Raw genomic sequence first — 26,702 nt, forward strand, 5'->3', positions numbered from 1 at the left:
AATGTTCAAGAAGCATATTTGACGGGGGTCTTGTGATGTGCTTTTAGCACAGATAAGTGGCACAAAAGAGGGGGATTTACATTTTTGAATAGTCTGCTTAATAAAAAATAATAAAAAAACAACACATAAATAATCAAGTCTCATTTATACTTGGAGATAGTATATTTCAGAAATCGATACAAGAGGTTTCACTTACAAATTTCTACTTTGTCTTCTTTGTACAGGAAACAGTAACAGAGTCCACTCCCTTGCGCTGCAGAAAGCTCAGCAATCCTGACATCTTTTCATCTGGTGGGAAAACTAAGCTCCATCGTCAGCTAAGTCAAGATGACTGCAAGCTACGCAGAGGTAGTTTGGCAAGTTCTTTGTCAGGTATGCCATTTTGTAAAGACCATATGACAATTCGTTACTATTAAAATACTCTGTATTACTTGTTGGCATAACAGTTGTGATAAAAGATACTGATAGGACATTTATTTAAAACTAGACGCGACCTCTTGTTGACAGGAAGGCATACAAGTTTTTATATAAGAGGAAGATTCAGAAGGAGGTATTAATAGAAGAGAGTGAAAAAGAGAGCTGGATTTGGCATGAAATTCTGCATATTGGCCAGAGTGAAAAGTTAAAAGCTAAGATTTGATGTGCAAAGTTAAAAGAAGGGAGTGGTGGGACTTCAGGCAATACAGTGATATATTCTTACCTCTTTTACTTCTAAAGTCATCACTGACTGTAAGCTTGCCTACTTTGCCATATTGTTTCTTATGGGGAACTTGACTTTTATATCACGTTGAAATTATTTCATATATTTTTGGATTCAAAACGTGATACAAAGTAAAAATGCTGCTTTAAAAAAATACATATTTTTCAGTTTATATTAGTTTTTTTTTTTGTTGTTGTTTTTTTTTTTCTGAGCGCAGTTTTCAGCTCTATCAGAAAATTTATTTCATGACTACTGTAAAACCATGGAGTGAACATAATCAACTAATGAGTCAAAAATGTTGGGCCAAGTTCAGTAGTTCACTTCTTTGGAGACTTCATACGTGGGTGAGGGGATGCTTGTACAATTATTTAGAGCTTGTATTAAAGTCTGTGATATCAGCATTAGATCATACAGAGCTAGCTGCATGATCGGTCTAGAATGAAATAGCTGATCTGCCTGAATACCACTGTTCTTCTCTAGGGTTAACTTTTAGCCCACTTCCTCCCTAATTAGGCTGACTGTTTGACTATTTGCATGTTAGAGCAAGAACAAGAAGGGCTTGAAATTCTCAGGTGGGAGGGGAAGAGAGCGGAACCACTCATTTTGGCAGTAGCATGGGCTTGACTTATATGATTGTGAAAATACAAAAAGCTTTGTTCCCTCCGTCCTTTATCTGGAGAAAGATAAATATACTAATGTTTGAGGTGCTGGGTGTAATGGAATTAAATAAGCAGTAAAGTATGTACATTTTATTTTGGATTGGCCTTGTCTTAATGTTTTATTTGTAATAAATGGGTTGTTTTTGAAAAATGGAAACTCACTCATGTTTTGTATGCAAGTAAGGTTGTTCTTTAAAGTAGGTTAATCACTAGAGGAGAATAAAAGAAGAAGTAAGCAAGAGGAAGCAGGAAAATGAGAAGTTCTATATTTTTAAAAAAATATATTTTTTTCTGTTTGGATATAAAATCCTTGTAAATTTTGTGTCTGAAACGATAATGTCCTCCACAATTTGTTGCTGCATCTTAGTGAAATTTCAGTCTGCTATAATCTGATACAGGAAGGGGAAAAGAGCCCCAGCCAGATCATTTTAACTCAATTGGATAAAGGAAATGTAGACATTTAGATATATGTTTTAAATGCAGATGTTGGGAATGTATGTAGGACTTGAGACATGGTAGGGAAAGGCTTTAGCTTCAAGCTCCATCCTGAAAATAATTCCAACTTATTTTAGTGACAGAAGCAAATCAATTTGAGTAATACTTCTATATAGATGAAATAGATGGTTGTGCATGCAAATTGGATGGCTGAGATTTGACTATTGATTGAAAACTGTCATCCTGGATTCAGATTACGCAGTAGGTGGCTTCTTGATTCCCTGAAAGAAGTTCTATTTTGTTTAAATATGAGCTGTTTTTCTGGAACTAAAAGGAGATATTGATAACTATATCATATGTTATTCTTGCTCTCAAGTACTGGCATTTTGAATGGGTAGATAATCACATGCTTTGAATTGCTATTATAGGATACTTTGCTAGTGCTTTACTGAGATAAATACAGCATTGTACGTTTCTGTAGTTTTAGACCTCTGCAGAGAAGCAGAGTCATTGTATTTACACATAATTTGAAAATGAGCAAACCACAAAAATCTTGTCCATAGTTGTATGCAGATAGAATGGGACTGAGAAAAAGGTACTAATATGTTGGATCTTTATTTGCTTGCCAAAGTTGAGCCTTCTCATCTCTCGTACTTTGCCTCATTCCGTTAATGTGCAGTTACTAGTACATTACTTTTAACTATTACTGGAAATTAACATAGCCAAGGTACAAAACCAAAATAAAAAAATAAAACACCCCACCATCACCCACATGAAATCATGGATGATCACACTGACAGTTTTCCAAATCTTGTAGGTGCTTTTATGTAACAAATGTAATATTCCATATTTAATTCTAAGGTCAAGTTGAAGAATTTGCAAAAGAATAGCCTGCTGAGAAAAAGTGTTTTCTGCAGTATATGTGATGAAAGATGCAGGCTTCTTCCTACTATTGATTGCAACAAATGTCTTAGTCTCCTGTGATTCCTATGAATCTGAGCATGTAGTAATCTGTTGAATGCAACCATGTTCACTGCACTTAGAAGGGGAAGGAGGGGAGGGCACAGACAGTTTCAAAACTATTATTTCTTTTTTCCATATATAAATAAGTGCTTTGCACTGTTTTAATATGGGAGGTAATGTCTAGGATAGTTTACTATTAACAGTCCATACTTCATTTTTGAGCTTTGGACATTGAAATAATTTAATCTGACAATCTTAATATTTAGAGAAAAGAGATATAATTTGCTCCCACTTTGCAGATGGCAAAATTGAATTACAGAGTCTGACTGGAGTTACAGGGGAAGTCACTTGGAAGCTAATAGTGGAATCAGGATTTAAACGCTTTTTCACCTGTGTTTCAACTACTAGACTGTCTTCTCTTTTTATTGTGAATGACATTGTACGTAAAAGGACATTGTCAAGCCTGATATAGTCAAAATCTGACTTACTTTGTTTCTTTCTTGTTCTGGAAATTTACAGTTTGTCATTTTCAAAACAGTTTTATATTGACTAGAAAAAAATGTATTGAGCAGATCCTCTTAAGTGATTATTGTATACTTCCTGCAGGAAGGCACAATGGTGTGAGCTTGTTGAGATAGGAACTACTGTTTTCGCTGTGTGTGCAGCATGGGAGATCAGCATCTGTACTAGTGAAATGCAAAGGAGGCTTGGAAAAAATACAAAATGTTTTACTTTTAGGATACTGTGATGTTGCTGACCAGTGAATTTTCTCTTAAAGAGAAAATATTGATCCCTGACTCAAAACAAAACAATGGTTAAACATATATTATTTTCTGACCAGAGCTGAATGAAATTTGCTGCTGAATGTTGCAGTAGTTTGGGAAAGCAGGGATATCAGACTGGCTAAGTTACTGAGAAGAGGTAATATTGTAAAATTATGAGTGTATTTTCATGAGAATTTTTAAAGTTATACATGAAGGATTTTGTAACATGAACATTTCCTCTCTGTAGGGCAATAAATCATTTAATTGGCAGCAAATGCTGTTTTCTTTTTAAGCAGTGCAAATTATAGAAAGGTATGAAGTGATAAAAGTCCATTTCTACAAGATTTTGGATTTGTCCGTTACCTAATAATGAAAGTAAATAATTTAAAAATATTTAATTATAAAAGTATATTGTTCAAGTTCTAACCAATGAAAACTTTTAAGTTGCCTTTTTATGAACAATTTTTTCTACATATGCAATATTTGTTATCAGCATGGTATTATGAATTTGCAAACTTGTTTAAAAATAACTTGATAGTATTTTGGTTTTGTTTTTAAAGGAAAACAGCTACTTCCGTTATCAAATAGTGTCCACAGTGGAGTGGGACAGACAGTATGGCAGCCACCTGGAGATACCTCAAACCTGGTCCGCATGAGAAATCAGTCTCTAGGACAATCTGCTCCTTCACTTACTGCTGGCTTGGTGAGTAAGTCTGGCAATAATCTTGATGATTTAATGCTATAAATCAAGAGCGGTGTGATCCCGTGCTATGGTTTTTACCTTGCGTTCTCTCCTCCCTCTCATTGAAAGCCTCATTTTGTTCATGTGCCCACTTTTTGGGGCTAGAGGTGAACTAAGAGGAGAATGTATTCATCCCGTTTTTTGACAAAAAAAAATGAAAAGGAAAAAATCGTGCAAACAAAGAATTATTTCTTTTTTGGGGAAGCTCTTTCTTGATGCTACTTAAGCTGCCTGATTCCTGAAAGAAAAATATAACAGTGGAAGTCTAAAGAGATGTGAGCATGGGAACCTGACCATTTGAAACAAGTTTAATTGGGAAGCAGCTTTCTGAGTAGCTACCTTGGCCTATTTCCCTAGAGAGCAGCTAGGGGGATGAAGCTGAAAGGAATAACTGTCCATGGAATTGAAAAGCTGGAACTGACATCTGCTGATCTGCATGGTTTCTGTCAAATGGCTTTAGTAAAAATGAATATATTTTTGAAGAATGTTGCATCTGTTAAATTAGCATTCTCTAAGAAGAGAATGCTATATGTGGGAAGGAAATTCAATTGGCTATAGATGGAATTGCAAACCAAAAGGAGCATAACTTCTGTTTTTAGATGTTCCTTATTCCCTCTATTTTAAATTGTTGAAGTGCAAGGAGAAGAGAAGTTTAAGAGTAGGAAAAGACAGCTATCAGCTGTTTGCGAGCAGTCATACATAAAACATAAATTGCTCATAAATGGTAAACTAAAAGCAAAGCTAGAAGTTTATTATTTTTTTTCTGAGTTTCCATGGTGTTGTCCGTATAACAAGTGTTACAGAAATGAGGAAATTTTGGTGTGTTAACTGCACCATCATATAGGGCTGTAAGGAGTTGGGTGAATGTTTCTTATATTGTAAAAAGCAATGACCCCTTTGAATGCTTCTAGTTTATAGAAGCAATGACCCCTTAAGTTAAATGTTGTACCTTGTATGTAGTAGCCTTTAGATTGCTACCAGTTAGACTTTTTTTGTGAATCCTTGGCAGTTTGGTACCACCAGGATTTGAAAACAAATTAAAATCTTTGATGTTAAAAAATCCATGTGTTTGTGTTTTAATTTCACAATGAAGTGTTTGTAGTCTTAGCATTTTTAGATGTGCTACTGCATTGATTTGATTTAATTGTATTGTCTTAGATTGGTGCCTGTCAGTAGATACTTTTCTATCAGTTTTAGTCTTAAATATTTATTCTTAGCAGTGGTTGTAATTTCTCTATATGAATAGAAGTAAAAATTGGCACATGAGAGTGGCATCCAAGTTCTTATCTGGTGGGGTCTTGAGAAAAAAAAAAAAAAAAAAAAAGAGGAAAAAGGGAAAAAGCAAAACATTAAAATACAGATTTATTGCCTGGTGGTAGGCAAATACCTTGAAGTTTTATAGCTTAATGAAAATAGCTGTGCTTTAAACCAAAGCACTAGTTCTCAGATATTTAATTTGGAATCCTGCTTTGTTGTTTAACAGCTCTGCACAATTCAGTGGGCTGCAGATGTGTTTGCATGGTAGTGCTGCATATTAATGTGATGTATTTTCAGTTTGTCGTGGCAGTGTTTGTGCTGTCTATCAAATGCTCTGATATGAAGTGCAATGTCAATAATTTATTTTAAAATAATAATCTTGCTAATTAAAGCAGACAAATTTAGCTGTAAATCCAGTATTAGTCCTTTTGTGTTGTTGCTAGGTACTGAAGTATATGGCCGTTTTCCTACCTCTGTATGGTTTATGGTGGGCTGTATGTTAATTGCAGTTGCAGTTAATTAAGCCCAGAAATTATTATTTTTTTTTTAATATGAAATGGGCTTCTAAAGCAATGACTAAAGAGCCGGTCACAGGATGAACACCTAATTAAATGCAGTGAGTCCTGGGATCTCGGAGCTAGTTACGTGTTTGCAGCTCTTCTAATAATGCTTGTGGTATTGAAATATGTTTCACAAATTAGAACAGCAAAGGGTTTCTTGCCAGTATAATTAATCTTCTTAGAAGAATAGCTCTATTAAGAGATGAGTAGGTTCAGTAATGCAGAGTGTCATTTTAATGTGCCAGCCTTGATTGTTAGAGCATTTAATTCTCCTATTATTTGTTACTAATACAATAGAAGCATAGCTAGGGAGAAATGAGAGTGTGGTACTGGAAAGGCATAATACTCAGAGCTACGTGCGTTATTTCTGCTTCCACTTTATGGTACTGTAGGTATCAATGTATTGGTATTCAGTAGTGTTTTTATTTTTTTTTTCTTGTGCTTAAATTGTGTGTTTTTTTCCCGACTTTGTTTACAAAGTGAAACAATAAATTAATGGTAGCAACTGCTTAGAAATTAGTTTGTAGCTTCTGAAACAAGACTGATAGCTAGGCTACTTATTAGCAACAGCTCAAGAATTGGAAATGATATTCTAACATGCTAAACTTCATAACCTTAATTTATTGTTAGAACCTTTCAGCTCTTTGCATGTGTGATAATCTGATTTAATGTGCCTGCATAGCAGTTGCTACTAGATCCTTGACTTGAGAAGGAAGCCATCATAGCCTGAATGCCGAGTGCTCTTGTGATGTTGATCAGATCTGTGTGCCTTCTAAATATGTGAGGACTTCCTACCTTCAGTTCATCATGAACTCTAAGACACACGTTTGTGATTGTAGTAGATGGACTTCCTGGTGAGGAGTGTCCTATGATTTTTATTCCATATTTAAGAATTTAATTCCCTAACATACCCAAAGAAATAACTGGGGGGAATAGACACAGGCTTTGTTGTGAGTATCTCTGATATTTTCTGGTCTCAAGACTCAAACATAGTAAAAACGAAGGAAAAAAAATAATGGGGTGGTGGATAGAAAAACTGTGTATAAGGAACAGAAGGATAATAATGTGGAAAATCTCTCATGACTTAGTTTGGGGATTCATTTATCTGAAAACTTGGCTTGCAGACTCCCTGTCTTAAAGGAGTTAGGGTATGGATTGTGCTTTGAAGACAACTGATGAGAATGATTGGGGATAAGGATGCATTCTCTTATGAAAAAAGGCATGAAAAGCATCAGGGCTTGTTAATTTTAGAAAGGAAAAAGCTTGAGAAGAGAACATAGTTGTAGAGGAGGCGAATTGGGAGGGTCTTCTTGCAAACAGTTATTTTGACAAAACTCAAAGAGTGAATTTGATTGCCAAAAGCAATTTACTTCAATGCCTCAAAGTGTTAATATTCCAGGGTTGGAGTGTGTATGGGTGGACAAGGGATGATTTTCCCTTAATTTTTATTGTTAAGGATAGGCTGCTCTACTGGAGTACCACACCATTGCCAAATATGTATTTACGCTTGTGGAGAAAGAGGAGTGTGCGTGTGCGTGTTCCCTTGGCATATAGCACATCTCAAGCACCATCTCCAGCTTTTTGTGAAAGAACATCCGATAGTGTGCTACCCATAAATTAGAATCACAGAGTATCCCAAGTTGGAAGGGACCTGCAAGGATCATCGAGCCCAACTCCTGGGCTACATCCCTCATGTGTTGCTCACTATCTAGTGCCTGGAAAAATTAGAGATGTTCCAAGAATAAGAAACCATGCATGTTCCTGTTGCCAACTGTGGTGATGGGAAAACACTTCAAGGAAGCCTGTCATTGGAAAATTTGATACTTTTGTGAAAGAAATTTTGAACCTTTTTTTTCCCTTTCTTTCTTACAAACTTAAATTTTCTGAACTGCTCCCTGTACTCCTTGAACTGAAAACTGAGCATAATTTTTGAAAATAAGGTTGAGGATTCTGTTTTAGTGGCAGGTCTCTTGGTATAAACTTTCTTCCTTGTGCTCTGTACCACACAATCTATGGTCTGGGTCATTTTTTCATGTTCAGAGATGAAGTCTGGTGACTACACTGTTGGTGCTTTGTTAATCCTGATGACAGACTTCTAAGGTTTCCTTCCAGAGTCAGTCTCCTGTTCAGAGAATAATTTCAAATTACTTATGGTTTTACGTTCACTTTGCAAGGTAATGGTTAAAATGAGATAATCATGTTGTAGAGTATGTCAGAAAGTTTGCCTTTCCCTGGTCTTGCTCTACTAGAAGTAGATGAAACAAACAAACAAAAACCCACACAACAAAACCTCTCAGATTTTGAATAACAGTCTGGAGGACAGAAAGTCTCAGATGCAAGGACTTGAAATTACTAACACACTGAAAAACTTCCCATATTGAATTATACTGAGCCGGTGACAGCCCCCATTCAGCCTCATCTATCCTGACCGTTCAGTTACCTAAAGCTTTGAGGATTAGGTTATTCTGAGCAGAATGGGGCAAATGGTCATCCTTGGGGCAGGGTGGGAGCCTGTGCTGTAAACCTGGTAATTGAGACAGACTTGACACTGTGGAGTATTAGTTTTGACATTCAAGTTGAGGTGTGCTTTTTAGGAGAGAATATTCACTGTTGATTTTCCGAGTTTTCATTCCTTTGCTTTTGATTTAGTATAGCTGTATTAGGAATAGAATCAGTTGTACCCAGTATATAAACATCCTGTGGCAGTGTATTGCCCCTGTGCAGTTTGCTCTTTCTGCTCTTTATTACAAAAGGTTGTGCCTCACCTCTGTATCATTCTTGGCTACCAGGGAGAGTGGCTAGTGGGCTACAGGTTTGGGTTTGTAAAGCCACCATGTAGATAATTCCCTTTATATTCATTTTAAGGCTAAAACCGATTGCTGATGTCTGGAAAGCCTGGTGAGGAATTTGCGGTGATGTTCTGCCATCTGCTGGTGGGCATGTAGCAATTGAGAGAAATAGTTTAACCCTGAGACCTAAGTAACTTTTAGTAAAAGGTTTTCAGAGATCCTGGTAATTGTGATTTTGCAGCACAAGAATACTATTTGTGTGATTGTGTTCTACAGTAACCACTTGCTAATAATCTGGCTTCTTTTTTAGCTGGAGTGTGAATTAGCTTCATATTTTAATGCACCATGGCTTGCAACAGTGGTTTTCTGGTAACAGAAAGTTGGTGATTAGGATAGTTAATAAAATAAGATTATTATTATTATTATTATTATTTTTGAGGCAAATAGATCAATCATTGTTTTTAGCATTTTTTTGGGGGTCAAAAGCTGTGTTGCCTAACTGTGTTTTGGTCGATGACCTGCTAGGTGGTGCTAAAGTACTGGAGGTTTCATCTCAGCATAGTGAATTGCATTTTCAACACAAAATGACACCATTGCTACAGGGCCAACCTAAAGAAGAGCGAGATCTTTTCCTGTGCACCGAAGCTAGAAGGGGACATTAACAGTGTGTTGTTTGCAAATTCACTACGGAAATTAACAATTGAAAAATCCAGCTGAAATGCAGTGCAGTTAGAAGTTCAATTTTTTTTATATTCTGCTTCCAAAACCCTATTAGTTATAAAAGGAAATTCTGTATCTGGGTCTCCTCCTTGTTTTGCCGTGCTTTAACAGACTCTCTGTGTATTATTTAGGATTATTCACTAATTTCACAGTGATGAGGCCTTGGAAGGAACAGAGTTTGTGGTGACTTGCAGGTATCGGATTAGCAAATCAAGCATTAGCTTGCAAAGCTGGTCTTCCACTGCACTCTCTAGCTTTCTGTTTGATATGAATACTCACAGTGATGTGAGTGCACAGAGCTTAGGCTTCTACCTCCTTGCAAAAGAATTAGATGTAATCTCTGTCTTTTAACTGAAAAATATAGCAGTAGTTGGGGGACAAGCCATTAATGCCAGTTGTGTGTAGAACTACCTCCTGCTGATTGATTGCATACTTATCACAGGAGCAGACATTTGAGTCTGATGAGAAAACTTCATTTACATTTGTGTGTTCTGAAACACGCAGCTGCTCTTTTTCCAAAATGTTTTGTTATAGGTAACCTTACTTTTTGATTGTGTTTTAGGAGGTAAGGTGTTGACTTTTTAAATGTTGCTGAAGACATTTGAAAATATTTTTAACTGAAAAATAATCAAAAATATTAAAATAATCAAAAATAATTAAAGTTACAGCTCATGAAGACCATATACTTGTTCTAGGGTGTAAAGAACTTTTAATATTTGACTGTACAAATCTCATATTGTTAGAAAAGTAGAAGATAGCAGAGGACTATGGTTATGTGAATGAAATCTATTGCTGTATGAAGTCATGGAAATTGTGTTTTAAAATAGCAGTAATAGCCTGAGATGGTAAGTAAATGGGCTTCCAGATTAAGATTATGTGAAGCCTAAATTTATGCATACTAATTAACAATTTACATTTGTTTATGCTGTGAAGTCTATGAGCAAATCTTTGAGAGTTTGGGTAAGTTATGGATTTTGGAAGATGTGGCTCTGAGGAGATGAGATAGAAGGTAAGTGTTGCTTGAAGAACTAAAGCACTGTCCAGACTTGTGTTTTCTTGAAGGGACTGGATTTGAGGGAGAGATGGGGAGCAAGTTCTGGGTGGAGGGTTGAACATACCAGCATGGGCTGAGTGATAAGACTTGAAAGTGAGGAGAAGGATCTGATAGTGTGGAGAAGGGGAGAATCAGGCCTTTTGCAGAGGAGTAAATGCCGTTACAAGCAAATTGCAGAAGAGCTTCTTTGAACATATTTGAGTATTCTGAGCGAAATTCTGAGCACTAGGCAATGCCTAGGGTGCTTGCAGAGATTTACCTTTGTCACAGCTTTAAGGCATCTCTGGTGGGAAAAGTAAAATGCATATGCTATAATCCTGCATATTTTCATGATAAATTCAGGAACATATGCTTCACAGTGGCATTCAAAACTGATAGTCCTGTTAGGATTTTCACTATGAAATTTCATTCTAAATAATGAATGTGTATCTGAATAAAGAATAGCAAATAATTGTGACAAATTCTGTACCAAAGTTACGCTTAATATATAGCGCATAGTACTTGAACACAGTCAGCAACTTGCTATGAAGTCTTTTCAGGTCAGCATTTTTTTTTAACTCCAGTTAAGTGAATTTCATTTTGGAGTGGACTCATTGGCTCAAAGGAGGTTTTCATACTGGAAAGAAAATTTGAACACCCTTCTTTGTAACCTGAGGGTTGTCATCATAGGAAATATGAATTCATAAAACTTGCCTTGTGATAATTGTTAGGCACTAGACTGTCAGTTTGAATGATTGCAGTTCTCATTATCTTCAGATGCTGTGTGTTACTTTTTGTCTATGAATATGTTGAATTGATTTTTGGCACACGCAGTCAGTTCTGCTCCTGACAGCAGTGCTATTGTAGGTGTAAAGTGAGAAACTGCTGTAGTGTGCATGGAAAATTAGCTTTTTTTTTTTTTTTTTCTTGGGGAGGTGTGAGGAACTTAAGACAATACAAAGAGTTATTCAGACAGCCTTGAATATACATTTTCACTGGAATGATACTTTGTTCCATAAGAGTGTTCTGTGATTCCTTTTGGCCTTTATATAAGAATATACTGATGCAGACAGTAAAAGCAAACAAACTTTAAAAATCTAAAATATTCAGAAATTTCCTTATATACATATACGCCTATAATATATATATTATTTTTTTTTGTAGGTGTTACCATAGGCTGCATGAGATGTCCACATTTAGTATTTTAATATAGCTGCCTTCTGCATCTGGTAACTATTTCCTAGGATGCGGTAGGTAATAAGAAGGTCAGTTTTCAAGCATGTGATATTTTGGTTGCCTGAGTTTCAAGCTACTTTGTTCCAGTAATACAGACTGCTTTGAGCTTTAAGTTACCTATAAAAAACCCCTCCTAAGTCTGTGACTAACAAAAGCTTTGGAAATGCTCTAGAAATTAGTAGCGTAATCCCCTGTGTTTGGCAGCTATTTTGTTGTTTGGTATGTTTTACTCTACTGTGTTATTTTGGTTTATCCAAGCCATGCAGTGCATCTTCCCAGCCAAACAGTTACAGCTCTAGAGACTCGGTGATTGCTTATTTTACTGCTTTGAGGAAAATGGGAATACAGTTGTTTATATGCTTCGCCTCTGAACAGCTGTAGCTCAGAATCTTGCTGAAGAGTTAATCTACAGTCCTTATTGCCTTGAGATTACTAGAGGGGGAGAGGTGTTATCACTTGGCAGAGATAAGTTCAGCCTTGTAACTGAAACAGTACTAAAGCCTAAGGCTTACGCAACAATCCTCATATCTGAACTTTGATAAACTGAGATACAGAGAGGTTAAATCACTTGGTCATCAGTAGAACTGGGAGGAAAGCATACCTCACAGATTTTCTGTGAAGCTCAGTTTATTAATGGTTGGAAAACTCAGATGGACAGGGCTATGAAATAACTTATTCCTGCAGTCACTTTATAGATAGTGTACCTGTATCACTCACCTATTACTGATTCTGGTCAAGGCATTGTTCAGATTCTGAAGTCTGTGAGAACATGAATATATAAAGTCAGAATAACCATTACACTTGCAGTCTTGATTTTGAGTCGGTATCTATAGTTCTTTCCTTTACAAACCAGGACTAGGAGTAACTACCAGGTTGTTTTTTCAAAGCGTCATTTATTATTGGGAATATATGAGGAAGATTATTGCAACATTTTGGATTGATTCAAATTTTGTTCACTGAAAAACAGCTGTGGCTGGCTAAGTATGTAAAAGCAAAATGTGTTGTGTGTTTGAAATAAACCAATCTACCTAAGGTGTCTTTTTAAGTAAGTAGTGAGGAACAACTGACTGAGGTGCTTCTTGCTTTTGTTGTTTATTGCAGCGGCCAAGTTTCCATTTGGGAAAAAAATAAAACTGGATTCTGTGTACATCATGAACATAAAATGCTGTCATGTTGAAACTGTAGTGCAAGTATGCAAAAATGTGTGTCAGTGTGAACTTTGAGTTATTGGCAAGGGGAAAATGTTTATAATACGGGACTGAAAGAAGTACAGGGTTTCAGATCTGTCATGAAACGATGTGAAATGTAATTAACCTAAAATAACCTTTAAAATATTTTTGAGCCTGATAAATTAAATGAGCTGTTGAGATAACTTAATGAGAGATTTTAATTTTATACCTTAAATAATATCCTATTAAAATCCTCAAGATTTTGCTTTGTGATGGAATCCACAGAGACTTAGATTTTCACAATGACCTCATGATTCAGTAACGTTGTTAATATATTTGGTGTGTATTTGAGGGGTATTCTCTAGGTTAATGGCAGCATTTGTTCTTTAACTGCTTGAAGCCACAAAGCTCTAATTGAAGATACGAATGTTCAAACCTCATTATTTTAATGAGGTCATATAGTATAGCAACAATAAAAAATAGTTACGTGATGAACCCCTATTGCAGAGTTGCATAATTTGCCCATGAAAGCAAAGTACTGTGTGAAACTTGAAATTAACATTCTCTGCCTTGGATTTTAAATAAAATGTGCAACTTTAAATCTAAGGTGGTTTCTGTATTTGTCTACACTCACAATTAGAAGGAAGTATTTGGTACTCTTTGTGTTAAAGGTATGCAGCTCTGTTGTTAGTTTACACAAATATGGTTACACTGCACACATTGAAGTTTTCATACAGGCTTCTGGGAGAAGCAAATGTAACCAGGTAACTCTGCAGAGATACTTTTGGCAAATTTGCATCTTGAATCTTCTGAATATTGATAATTGAACTAATTTACTTAATGAGTGTTGCCAAGGAAAATACATAGTGTTTTTATCACTGTGTCAAGAATCCAGGGGTCGGAGGCAAAGGTCAAAGTGTTCATTACAGTTTTCATTTCATCAGTGTTGCCAACCTTGGTTGCCTGTTTGCAGCTTTGTATGCTATGCTATCTCTAGCGAGACCCAGATCTTTTTTAAGGCTTCTGACTATTCTGATGGCCCTAAGTTTGTGTTCCTACTATATTCTCCTATATTTATATTTCTCTGTGGCTTCCCCTACCTCCAGAAAACAGGAAAAAACTTTCCCCAGTAAATATTCATTCTCATTATTTGACAGTAGCTAGAAAAGTTATGAGTTAGACTGCTTTGTGTACAAGTATACTTCTGTGACCTCCTTAATTCCTCTCCACTCTACATTCTTTGGGCTGTGGGCTACTGGTCTGGAGATCTTAAGGTGAAAGCTATAGTGTTGTATCTTATACATGTATTACAGATCTATTGTTGGTCAAAATTTGCACCAAACTTATTTTTAATCATACGTTCTTGTACAACCTTTGTTTCTGTAGTATTTCCTTGCCAAATGAAGTGTTCTGAATCATGAGCTTTTCACCCATGAGCTCTTCAATTCTGCTCAAACGACCATTTGCAACATAAAATTAAGTAACCATTTGGTTGTTTTAGGTAAGTTTTTGTTGTTTTACTTTAATTCTCCCAAATAACTTGGCTTTCAAAATAAGCTAAAATGTGGGGTGTTTTGAATTTAAAACACAGGTACAAGATTGTCTTACCATACTACAAATTATAGTAATTTCAAGAGAAAAGAATTGTGGTGCATATCTTCTTCAATTAAGTACATTAATGATGCATGACCTTCCATCTGCTATCTAATTTCTTTTTTTGTCCCATTATTAACAAAGGTTTTTAGCATCAAGCTTTGCCTGTATTCTATGAAATCTCCACCTGAGAATGATAGTGGAAAGCCTTAAGTAATTTTTAGCTCTGTTTTTCTTTGCTCATTGATAAACTTCTCTGGTTGGTTGGGAGTTTAAAAGTAGGTAATCACAGCTTCACGTTCTGGAGCAAGTAGTGAATGGATGATTAAACTGTTTTGTGTTAACTAAAATGGAGGAAGTTGATTTAACTTGATTCCACCCAAGCTACATAATTGAGCTCAACCTTTTTGTTAGGAGCTGCTGCTCTGTGCTGAATACCTCAGTCTAGAGGAGTAGAAAGTGTATAATAATGCCCACTAGCCTCAAGTAAAATTATGTTCTTTTGCTATCTGTTTTTTGGGTAATTACTTTAATCACATAACCATGTCAGAATTTGAGCATTTTATGCTGAGGTCTGTCTGTCTCATTTACGTCAAGTTCTTGTGTCCCAGCATTTTGTCCACAAAGAAAAGTAAGTGGGAAAGATGAAATGTGTTGGGATTGTGGCTGAGCCGTGCTGTGTTTTTAAAGGCACCCCCCACTCAACTGCATCAGCGTTGAAACCTGGATCTGATTAAGTAGTAGTAATCTGGGGTCTGTTTTACCCACTACATGACCAGGGTAAGTGGTGCTGACTGCAGCGTGCTGAGGAAGCTCGGGCACTGTAGAATGAAATCTTAGTGGGAGGAGATTTCAGTTACTTGTGTGTAGAGCAGAGATACAGGCAGTATGACTTTTATCCTTAGCAGCGCTCAGTTCTAGTTCAAAATGTTAAGTCAAAAAGCCACCCTTTAATAGCAACTGAAATAAATATATGCAGGCAGAACTAAAAATAATCAGAAAAACCTACTAAAATTTCTTACAGTTTCAAGAAGATGAACTGATTTAGGAGAAAGCTTGTGGAAGAGCAAGGAACCTCAGCAGAGATCTTCTCCTTTACAGTCTCTAGGGAACCTAGTTAAGGACCTCCTGTTAGAGGCACAGAGAAATGCTGTTTCCTCTTCCCACCTGCAAAGGATGGTTAAGAATGGTTTGAAGGAAAGTGGAGTGGTTAAAAGCAGGATAAAGGAGGTTGTTAATTCAGTGAATAAAAGGAGATAATGACACAGCTTTAGAAACAACTCAGGGATGAAACATGTGAACCACTAATTGTGCTGTGTAACCTATTGCTTAAAATAGTTTCAGTAGGTGAGGACTGGAAACTGGCAAAGGTGGTACAAATGTTTTAAAAAAAGGGATCCAGAAGAGATCTGTGGAGTTAGACAAGCAGGTGTTCCCTTTGTGCTACAGTTGCCTGTAACAAGTGCAATTAACCATTTGGTTGTATCTAAACAGTATTTGAATAGATCAGCCTTACCGAGTCATTCAGATAACCCTGACAGTGCTGATCTCACTGTGTATACTCTGCTCTTACAGTAAGTTTTTCATCAGTGGTTTTATATTTATTTCTAGGTCATCAATTAAAATGCTGAATAGTCTTATATGCATGACTGTTCTCTTGACACAAAATGGTCCTATTCAGTACCGATTCTTCTTCTGACAGCTACTTTTTAAAATTCAATTGGCTGGCTGGTTCTTAATCCAGACAGTTTTGCTGCTTCCCGGAGATACATTTTTTAGAAATGTAGTTTGTTGGCAAGTTAAAGGCTCCAAAGAATTCTAAGTCTGATGTTTACATGTTTACTTTATCAGCAGAGGCAGTAATTTAATCCTCCCTCACTCCCCCTATCCAAAAGCACCTAAGAACTCTTCTCAGAAATGGCAGTGATTTATTTGGAACCTTATTTTCCATAACAGTCTCAACATGTTATTTCTACTTTTGCACTTTACTTGGAAAAGTTGATACAGGATTAAAATAATTATTTTGCCTGGGTTTGACATTGTGCTGGTTGCACTGAAACCTCCTGGGTAACCTGTTTACTCCTTAACTCTTGCTTGGCTGGGCAGGAATGGATTTTTTGGACTTTTCCACTCTTCTTCCTGTTACAAAAAGAGTTTTGAAGGCAGTACTGAGAAGAAAACTGGACTGCTGTTGTGGGAAGTTCAGGAGCAAGGCTCTTCCATGTAGCATGGAACAGAGCAAATTTCTCCAATAAACTGATGCTGATGCCAGATAACTTTGAGGCATATTTAGAATCATGCTGCTATTGTCACTTTTTTTTTTTTTTTCATCCCACTTCACACTTCTGTTCAGTTGCTTTCCATTTCCATGTCTTCAGAAGGAAACCTTAGGAAAGTGAGGTTTCTTCAGCTTCACCACCTGTTTTGGGAAGTGTCTCCCTCCCTTGAATTCTACCTTGACTGTACTGATTTGCATTCTGGTATGAGATCATGCTGCCAATATAAGCTTTTTTAGTTGATATTGGCAATTTTGGAAGTTTCCTTTCAATACTAAGACATTAGCAGATAATTTTTCAGCATGCAACTGTGGATTGCTACTGGTGGTTGCCAGTTTTCTTCCTCTCTGATGTCCTAATGTTGTGGTAGAATTGAATTCCCCATTTTCTAATGTAGTTTCCTGCCATAATTAGTTTTGTCCTGGATCTTGTTGGACTCGGTATGTTACCAGCTTTCTGAGAAGCTTCTTTTTTGATGCACATAGAAAAGACTCTCCTTATTTTTCATGGAAAGAATTTTCTCTAGGGATGGTGCCAAGACTCAGAAGAGCAAAAAATCATGACCAAGAAATTATGGCTTTGTATTTGACTGTAATCAAACTGTCTCTCAACATCATTTTGTCTCTCCAGAGCTGGAAGAGATCTATGGGTGCACATGTATTTTTGGCATTGGCTTTAGCCAAATTTGAAAGTAATGGCGTAAATGATTATGACTGCAAGAAACATTGAACAGTGGTAGGGAATCAAAGTTAGCGCAATTGTTCCGTCTTTCCTGGCAACTTCCAAGCCTCGGGCCAATTTTATCCAGGCTTGAAAAGAGGAAGAAATGTCAAAAATAATTGTAATTGCAATTTCATAAGAATTGGAGCCGAGTAGGAGACACCCCCGCAAGTTCTCTCTGAGAGAGACGCAGTTCATTGTTTATTGTGGCTTGATAGCACTGCCTGACACAAATATCGCAGAGCGCACAGCTCGCTGATTAGCTGGGGGATATCCTGTCTCCTTTGGGTGCAGGCAAAATAGGAGAGCTGAAGCTGCTTTTGAAGAACACAGGAGGTAGCAAGACGAAAGACAAAATTGAGTCTGTAGGAAACCAGGTGTTTTTAATTCTGTTGCTCCAGAAGCAACTTATTTATATTGTAGTACTGAAAGAACCTGACATCCTTCTGTCTCTAAAAGCACGGATGTTAGTGACCTAACTCTGACAAGGTTGGAAGGAAAGCTTTTGAAACACTTCTCGTAATACTTCCTCGCTGTCAGTTTGGCGTATTACTTTTTATCTGTGGAGGGAATGGTGGGAAGCTGATGCAGCAAATGGAAGACTTCCATGTGCCCTCTTCGCAGCATTCTGTGACTGTCCCAGACTGAGACTGCACTGAAAGGTTAGCGCAAGGAAGCGATGAGTGTCTTTCCTGGGCTGTAAATCTGACCTTTCAGAAATCTGCACAAGGAGGGGAACCCTCAGATTTTGGTTGTGCATCGTGAAGCAGAGCATACTTGTGGTATAATCTGCAGTTTTATTTCTTTGCTTTTTAGTATTAAAGACATTTAAAAAAATTGTATTCTACAAGCTTCAAAGAGAGACTATTATCTAATTGGCTTTTGGTTAGGAGGATACTGATTTCTAGGTCAATGTAAAACAAATGAGCATTTAAATTGAAGAGGAGCAGCTGTTCCAAAGCCCCTTTCCACAGTGCCTGGTTTTGTTAAGGATAATTATATCTAATTTTAAATTATGATAGCTTTGAGTATTGAGCTTTGCCTTGTTACATCCAGTAGCTCATTCTCCTTCATCAGTAAGAATGTTCCATTATGGAGCTAGGTTTCTGATTTGATTTATTTTTCTGGGCCTTCTGAATTACAAAGAGAAATATAGCTTTAAAGATTTTTTTGAACACTTTCACGCAACTGTTGCCATACTCTTGTTTTCTTTTTTGAGATCTTAAAACAGATACAATATTGTCTGTGATTTCTGTGGAAAGATACTGCTAAGAAAATATATATTTATGTAAATACGCAACATTTTTGTTCATATTTTTAGCTTGAAAATGGAAACCTTAGCCTCTAGTGCTGAAAAATTCAAGAAAGCTCTTGTCAGCCCTTAGAAGGAAACATATGCTAAAGATGTCCTGTGGATTGCATACTGCTTGTTTCAATTAACACATTGATATTCCCTGTCAGTTCTTGAGACAAAAGCCCAGGTGACAATTCAAACGATGCCTGAATGTCATATTTTAATTTTGTACTGGTGAGCTTTGATTTATTTTTTTTTTTTTTAAACAAAGAACGAAAGATTGTAACTACAAAGCTCAATGTTGTATTAATTCAATAGGATGTCTGAACACTTTAAAGATCATATATTGTGAATACGTTGCTGTTGAAATAAAGCACGTTTGTTTTATATCAGCTGCTGGTTGCTGGACGTGGCAGTATTGTAACGTCATGCACAATGACTGTGTGCTTGAACTGAATTTGGAATACAATATAACTGTAATTTGCAATAAGAGTAAAATATTTTTTTTCATTTTAACATGAAGCACTACATTTTTTTTTACCTGCTACTTTTACGGAAAGAGATTGTCTTTGAACACCTTTTAAAATAATGGATGTCACGCTTTTCCTCTGAGAAAATGCTTTGGGGCACTAAGTCAACATCTCTTTCTGTTTTTTGTTTCCTCTCCTCTGACTAAATGTAATAGGTTCTGTTGAACAAAAGTAAAAAATAAAGAAAAATTAGAGAGAGTGCCAAATTTTTATGCATCTAGCATTTTTTGAGAAAAATAGCTTTCAAAGAAAAATCCACAGAAGAACTCTTAAAAATAGGAGGTCTGACAGAGATCCTGGTGGAAGAGAAGAAAAAAATTGTCATTGCACTTGCAAACCTTAGAAATTGTGAATGAATTCATTACCTTTTTTTTTTTTTTTTTTTTTTGTGTGTGTGTGTGCACTGAATAAATGTTGGGAAAAAGGATTTCTATTCACAAAAAAGCAAACAAAAAAAACCCACAACAGAACAAACTTTTAAGTCATGTAGCATTTTAAGGGAGGATGACAAAATTTTGGGAAATGTATAGCAGAAGTTTTTCTATAGCAGCAAAAAAGAAGAATAAAAATCTGTCAGAAGCCATCAGCCAAGAACCTGCCTGTAAGGCATTTCCCTGTATATCAATGTACGCTTAGGCCAATGTGGACAAGGAGAGCAGGGGAGAGTAAAATCTTCTAGCCCCAAATGTGTTGGCTTATCTTCAAGTATTTCTTTCAGAGACAGTGTTTGAGTCAATGTTACTGGTCTTAAGCAGACAAAATGGTATGATTTAACAGCATGGAGACCTGTCTAAGCACTTAAAATGTCAGCTGGAAACGAGGGTAAAACCATGCACGTATTTAAGGTATGTTGAAATGAACTGTGTGTGGATTAAGTTGGAAGAATATACTCAGTGCTGCAGACTCTGTTCTGAGTGGAGTGAACAAAGAAAAATAAGTTCACTGTAATGGATTTTTTTTCCCTAATGGGTATGTCAACAGTTTAATTCCTTACTTGTAGATGTTAAGTTAGTGTAATATAAGAGAAGGGGCTATTTTGTCAAGCATCATTTTTGTTCTGAAGTGTCCACAACGACAAATTTAACTGAAATACAGCTTGGTATAGTCCTATACCTCTGTGATTTCTTGTCCTTATAACTCTTCAACTCTGCAAAGGAAGCACCATTTCAATGCAAAACTTGTCTGGCTTGCTCTTGAAAGTCAAATGTGGCTTTAATGATGGATCAGAAGCAGAAGTTTGGGAAGAGTTTGCAGAAAGGGCAAGTAAGTATGTGAGAACTGCTGCTGCTGTGGGGGGCTGCAGAAAAAGTGCTATTAGCCAGGAATGTGGAAGAACTGAAGAGGACAGTTGCGGAGGCCTTCTGCATAGTAAAGTTTTCTCAGGGTGTGCCTACGTGAGATATGAGATCCATCCCAAGGTTTTGGTTCTGTAGAACCAGTTTCTGCGGCTAAATAGGTCATAGGCTAAATGGCTTTAAAGTGTTCTTTTCTGTGGGATTCTTGAAACTACAGATTTTGTTGTTTCTATCACCTTTTCGGTAAATATGAGTATCTTTCATTAGGGAGATGGGACACAAGTTGGTATTAGGTCCTTGAGCTTTGGCTTTGTTCATGTTCCAATTAAAGGTATTCATTACTAATTTTCACGTCCAAATGTCTCTAAAGCATGAGAACTATCCCAGAATCAAGGAACAGAATCCTGATTTTGGCAATGTCATCTAAACAGAAGTTGCTCCGTCAGATTTGCAGCAATAAGTTCTCCACCTATCAGAACAAGTGTTTCCTTTAAAAATGGAATTGTATTTGAAATGTAACATCAGAGAAGCTAGTTTCCATTCTGTCCTGATGCCAGTTTTAACTTCAGAACAAGAACGTTTACATAGTGAATACAACAACTTATGTAAATATTAAAGTTTAATTGAAGATTCCTTTCCAAAGATGTTAGCTTTCTAGGTGGCTTGAGCCAAGGAACTTGTTTCTGCCTGGAAACTGGTGTCTCATCTGAATATACCTTCTATGGTACAGTATGAAAACAGTTGGGCTGTAGTTGAATGAACCCTTTCCTCCACCCTTGTCGACAGCAAATTTACATTTGTATGGCAGAGGGGTGGGTGAGCCGCCTTCTGTAGTGGATGGGGTGTGGGGGATGGGGCAGTTCTGCACAGGAATCTAAACCTAACAAACTGGAAACAGAAAATTCACTGTGAAAGCTCGAGTATTGTGGAAAACTGGAGGATTTTAGGCATTTTCTTTGCGTTTCTTCTCCCTAGGACCAAGCCTCGTAAGCAGCATTTGTGGTTCAGAACGAGTTCGTATTACAATTCATTGTCAATGCACAGCTTTGCTCTGAAGGTCTTAGTTTCTCAGATTGAATGCTGTAAATAGGCAGGAAATCCAGAAGAAATTCAGACAAGCTGTCAGGCAAGTTTTCTTAGGTTGACTGCCAAGCTCTGTGTGTGTGTGTGTGTGTTTTTAAAAGAAGTTACCTCATCAACCTTCCTTGTTTCCGTAGTCTGTCAGTTTGTCTCAAAGGGACACGCTTATAAATCTCTGGATAAACATTGCTTGATCAAAATAAATAAATAAAAATCCCCAAATACTTCAGCTTCAGATTGACAGTGAAACATTTGGCTCATTTGGTTACACAGACAAATGTTACCAAAGATTTAAGAAAAACATTTCATTGAAATTGTCATCTAATAATCTTCCGGAAAGTGATCAGCAGATGATGTGTTATGTAAGGAAGTGTTGTATCTTTAAAGATTGCCACAAACTGCTGTCCTGTTGCTTTTATTTTTTACTAAATAGAGTAAGAAAAATAATGAGTTTTGACTCATGGAAAGTGTGAATTTTGAATCTCAGTATGCTGGATTAAGGTATTGTTCTTTTCAAAGTTCCTTGATAATAAAACATGCAATAAAAGCATTACATCATGTTGATGATAACTGAAAAGCTGTGGATGTTGTAGCCTGAATTTGAACATGAGCGCTCTTGTTGTGTGGAAAATGATCCATAAATTGATCTTCATCATTGGATCATCCTGTTGCGTAGCGTGAACTTTCTTCACACCACATCTCGCCATGAGCAGGGTCCAAATTGTGTTGAGAGAATTTCTGGTGTTTCTGTAGCAAATACTAAATATCACAAGCAGCTTCGTTATATGTTGTATGAGCTGTCAGCGTCGATGGACTTAGACCTCTAGCGTTATGAGTGTAAGGTGTGCAGCTATTGAATTCACTTAAACTACCCTGGAGAGTACACAAAGCTTTGATCCACAGTGTAATGATTTGATTGCCAAGATAGCCTTTAGTGGTTTTGCTTTTATGGTAGGGGGAGTTCTCCATTCTGATACGATGGAACAGACTGCAGAAGGTGGCAGGATGCAGTGACCTGAAAGAACCACAAAGTCATAGCAAAATGAATTGCTCTTCATGTTTTACTTCATTTTGAATAAACTGGATGAAACTTTTTGAGTGACTATTGAGTGATTCCTGAAATTTGCCTCCACTTTCAATTACAGTTTAGGATACATAGAAGGTACTTTATGTTCAGCACAGATAATACAACAAACTAACAACACAGCTAAGAGATGAACTGTGTGATTCTGTACAGATGCTTCATTGTGCATCTGAATATGCACACTCCAATATAGGAGATGCAGGCTCCTTTCTTGATTATCTCCCTTCTTTGCAGTTTGTTTGGTGATTAGAAAATGTGAGTAATAGGATAATAGCTTGTTCACAATTTCTCAATTGTTTTCTTGCAAGATACATTGTACATAGCAACTACTTTATAGCTTCTGTGGTCACTGCTTTCCTAACAGTGAAATCGGTATGCCTTTGGTCATCTTTTACTGACACTACCCAAATACCACTGGCTTACAGAACAACTGAAAGAACTGTTGCTTTGATTATGCTGAAGTTAACACGGAAAACTCTCGTCATCTTCAGACATAGTTACTGGAACCGTTCTAACCTTTCAGATTCTTCTTCTACAAGACAGAAGTGTAATAGAGTTTGGTAGCAGTCAGTGGGATGAGGTCTGAATCAGCATGGTTGAGAAAAGATTTCTTATTACCAACAGAAATGAAAGGTTCTTGGAGTATACTCCATATTATGTAAAGTGAAGTGAAGGTTCTGACTGAAATGTAAATGCAGGATCCTTCATAGATTTGATTTTCCTTTTGGAACGTGAGTAGAAAGTGGTTGGTCCAACGAGATGTTTCATCTTTTTTCAATGTCGGGTAGGGTTGAATGCTGCCTAGCCTGTATGGAGTAAAATTCCACATCCTCGTAATGTTTTTGAACGTCTTGTCATACTTGTTGACTTTCCTGTAAAGTTCCTGATAAGGAATGTTCCCGAAGTCCAACTCTGATCTGGTTTTCTGCCCTGAAAACATCTGTTTTAGATCTTTCCATTTTATCAATGCTCATCTTGAAATGTAGGACCTGACATGATTTTCTGTAATGGTCTCATCAGTGTTGTGTACAGAGACGGTACCACGATACTCATACCGCTCATTTATGACATGTCGGTTCTCTTGGTCTGTTCAAGGCTTACATGAACTGTCATAGCTATCACATGCTTTTTAGAACTATTTTTCAATCTTCAATTCTCTGTTACCCCTAGTTACTTTGTAGAGTTCATCTTTTAGGATGCAGTCTTCACCAAGGACTACTTTTGCTTTCTACATGAATAAGGAGGTAGAATGATTACACTGGGTTAGCTTCACTCTGATGGCAGCTCATTGCAGGTGCCTAAGGCAGAATCTTTTTCCTGAATATTTGCAGCTATTTGTGGTTTGGAGTTGTCTTCAGTATGTTTTTCATTTTTGAGAATTCTTTGTATTTCTTCATGAATCTTTAGTGAATTTGTCCAAAACTTTTAGCCATGTTCATGTGAAGCTTTTTTAGCCTTTTACGGTAACAAATATCACAATGTGACTGTTGTGCAGAGCCGTACTTCCTTTTGTTTGTTTGGAAATTGCTGATAGCCCCATGTAATTCATTCTGGAATTGGAAAGCTTATAAGCTGTCCTTCCCTACTCATCAAGCTAACCATTGCAGGAACACATTTACTGGAAGTTCCTGACTCTTTCCATTTTTTGATGCCTTCAAGTCAAGATTGAATAGCTTCTCAGAGTGCTGCAGCCAAATACTTTATTTGGGGCTCTATGTAAAAGGTCACTGGAGAAAACTTTCTGTGTATACAGAAAGACACGTGACAGCTATTTCAGACTGTGGTAGAAAGTATATGTGTAAGTTTTGTTTTCTTTTTAAGCACTTTTTTTCTTAATTAGTTGAAAAGATACAGAATGATGAGAATTAAGCCTTTGGCACAACTATGCCTTTCCTTCCTGAAGGACAACAGGGGAATGCAAGTGTACGTCTGTTTTATACAGTGTCTCAAAGAATGTAAATCATCCTACACGGACTTTGTACTTTTTTTTTTTTTTTTTTTTTTTTTTTTTTTTTTAAAGCTGTGCCTTAGTTTGGATTTTAGCGGGAGGCTAGGAAGGCTGTGCTGTGGAATTGGTTAGATTATGTTCAGATGATCCACTATCATACTGCCCCTTTTCTTCTTCTCTCCTTGCTGAGGAGAAAAAGTCTACCCCAGGTTTCTTTTCGTTTGATGGAAGAAGGAAGAACTGAGTTAGGAGCTTATCAGTTTGTTCACCGGTAACGTCAGTCTCCCTCTTTTCATCTCCCTTTCTAATTCCATTTTTCCTTAGCAAGGTTGAATGCTAAGGTAGATACTGTGATTCTTAAAGGATTCAAAGATTACACGACTTCTTATCTTGAATTTTTCTTCTGATAAACAGCCTGCATCTGAGAACGGTTGGAAAATCTGTTTTATGACTTATATAAATGATAAAATTCTATTTTATGTACTTCAGTTTATTTAATATACTTCAGTACTATATCTCATAGTGAAATCTTTTATATGAATACATTCTCATCTTTGGTTGGAAACTTACCCAGCAGATCTCCTAAGGTGCTCAAATGAGTGCTAAAGGATGGAATAGTCTCCTGACAAAATGTCAGATAAATTTCTAAAGGTAATGTTTCATGAGGAAAAAAAATCAGTGTCAGTGAATTGCTTTTAAATTCCACTTGTCCTTCACTTGATTTGGTTTGATACTGAGTACTCTCCCACCCATTTTCGTGATTGCTTTTGATTTTGTTGAAGGAATAAGAAAGGAGAGTAGATGACCGTTAACAGTTAAATAGGAGGGAAGAAAACGGTAGTCATCACATTTGGGATTTTTTTGGTGACGGTTTTTGATCTGCCATTTCAATAAGGATTGTTTGCTCAGAAGAAGGGAAGGAAAGAGGGAAGCTGGAGGAAAAACCATGCCTGTTTTTTTGCAGTAGCTCTGATTGGCTTCTCAACCCCAGAAACCGGTAAGTGTGGCAGGCAGCCAATTTCAAAGCATTCTCCCCAAGAAAGCTTGAAATTTGGAAGGGAACAGATGATTCTCGTGGTATTCTGAGACTTGTGCCAGCCTCAATCAATTATAAGTCACTTGTGAAGACATTTTGAGAATTGCCAATGCCTGAATATTAAGGTAAATAATCCATGAAGGGTTAGATTTATATGTGCTAATGGAAATGTTTTCAATTATAGTAATAATTGGAACTGTATACTATTGTGTTATCAGGCTTACATCGTTTCATGTAGCGATTGATATAGGAGGAAAATAGCATGTGAAAGGTATCGCATAATTCTTAAGATTACTTGATTCCTCTCACAATATATGTTATTTAATGCTGGTGGCCTTAGAAGAGGTAAAATCAATGATGCAGCTAGTGCGTGGTTTAATATAAATATTCCTAAAATGTATTATAGACTAAATATAAATGGCAAAATGCATATAATACAGGTACGCATGCCAAAATGTTTCATTTCTATGGGATTTCTAGTAAAAATAGAATTTGTTTGATGCTATTTTCTGGTAAGTGAAGTCACAGTGTTAGGATTCCTTTTCCGAAGAAGCTTATTTGGTGGCAAAGAGCAGGAAGTAATGCCGAAATCCATCAAAAATACTGCAGTGGAGAAATATGATCATCTTACGGTTCAGTCTGCTTTTAACCAGAACTTTACCCGTGTTTTTATGCTGCTCTTCTTCCCGGTGCCATCTTCCCAAGTTGGCACGCGGAGTTTTGTGTGCAGCTTGATGTTTCCCCCTTCGATTCGCCAAAGAAGATCCTGCGCCTTTAAAATCAAGTGGCTCATTGAGTTGTTTTCGGTAGCGCGCTGCT

The 26,702-nt window shown here is 36.8% G+C and overlaps 1 protein-coding gene across 3 annotated transcripts in view; it reads left to right on the forward strand.

Annotated features, from left to right (window-relative positions):
- Positions 1-26,702, forward strand: part of MAST2 (microtubule associated serine/threonine kinase 2) — a 190,947-nt gene that overhangs the window by 19,453 nt on the left and 144,792 nt on the right. For all 3 annotated transcript variants that reach the window (XM_082766145.1, XM_082766147.1, XM_082766146.1), the window contains exons 2-3: positions 225-372; positions 4,082-4,224. In XM_082766145.1, the coding sequence (XP_082622271.1) occupies positions 225-372; positions 4,082-4,224 (291 nt within the window). The remainder of the gene's footprint in view (positions 1-224; positions 373-4,081; positions 4,225-26,702) is intronic.

This window comes from Aythya marila (assembly GCF_965140915.1).
Source record: "Aythya marila genome assembly, chromosome: 8".
Classification (NCBI taxonomy): Eukaryota; Metazoa; Chordata; class Aves; order Anseriformes; family Anatidae; genus Aythya; species Aythya marila.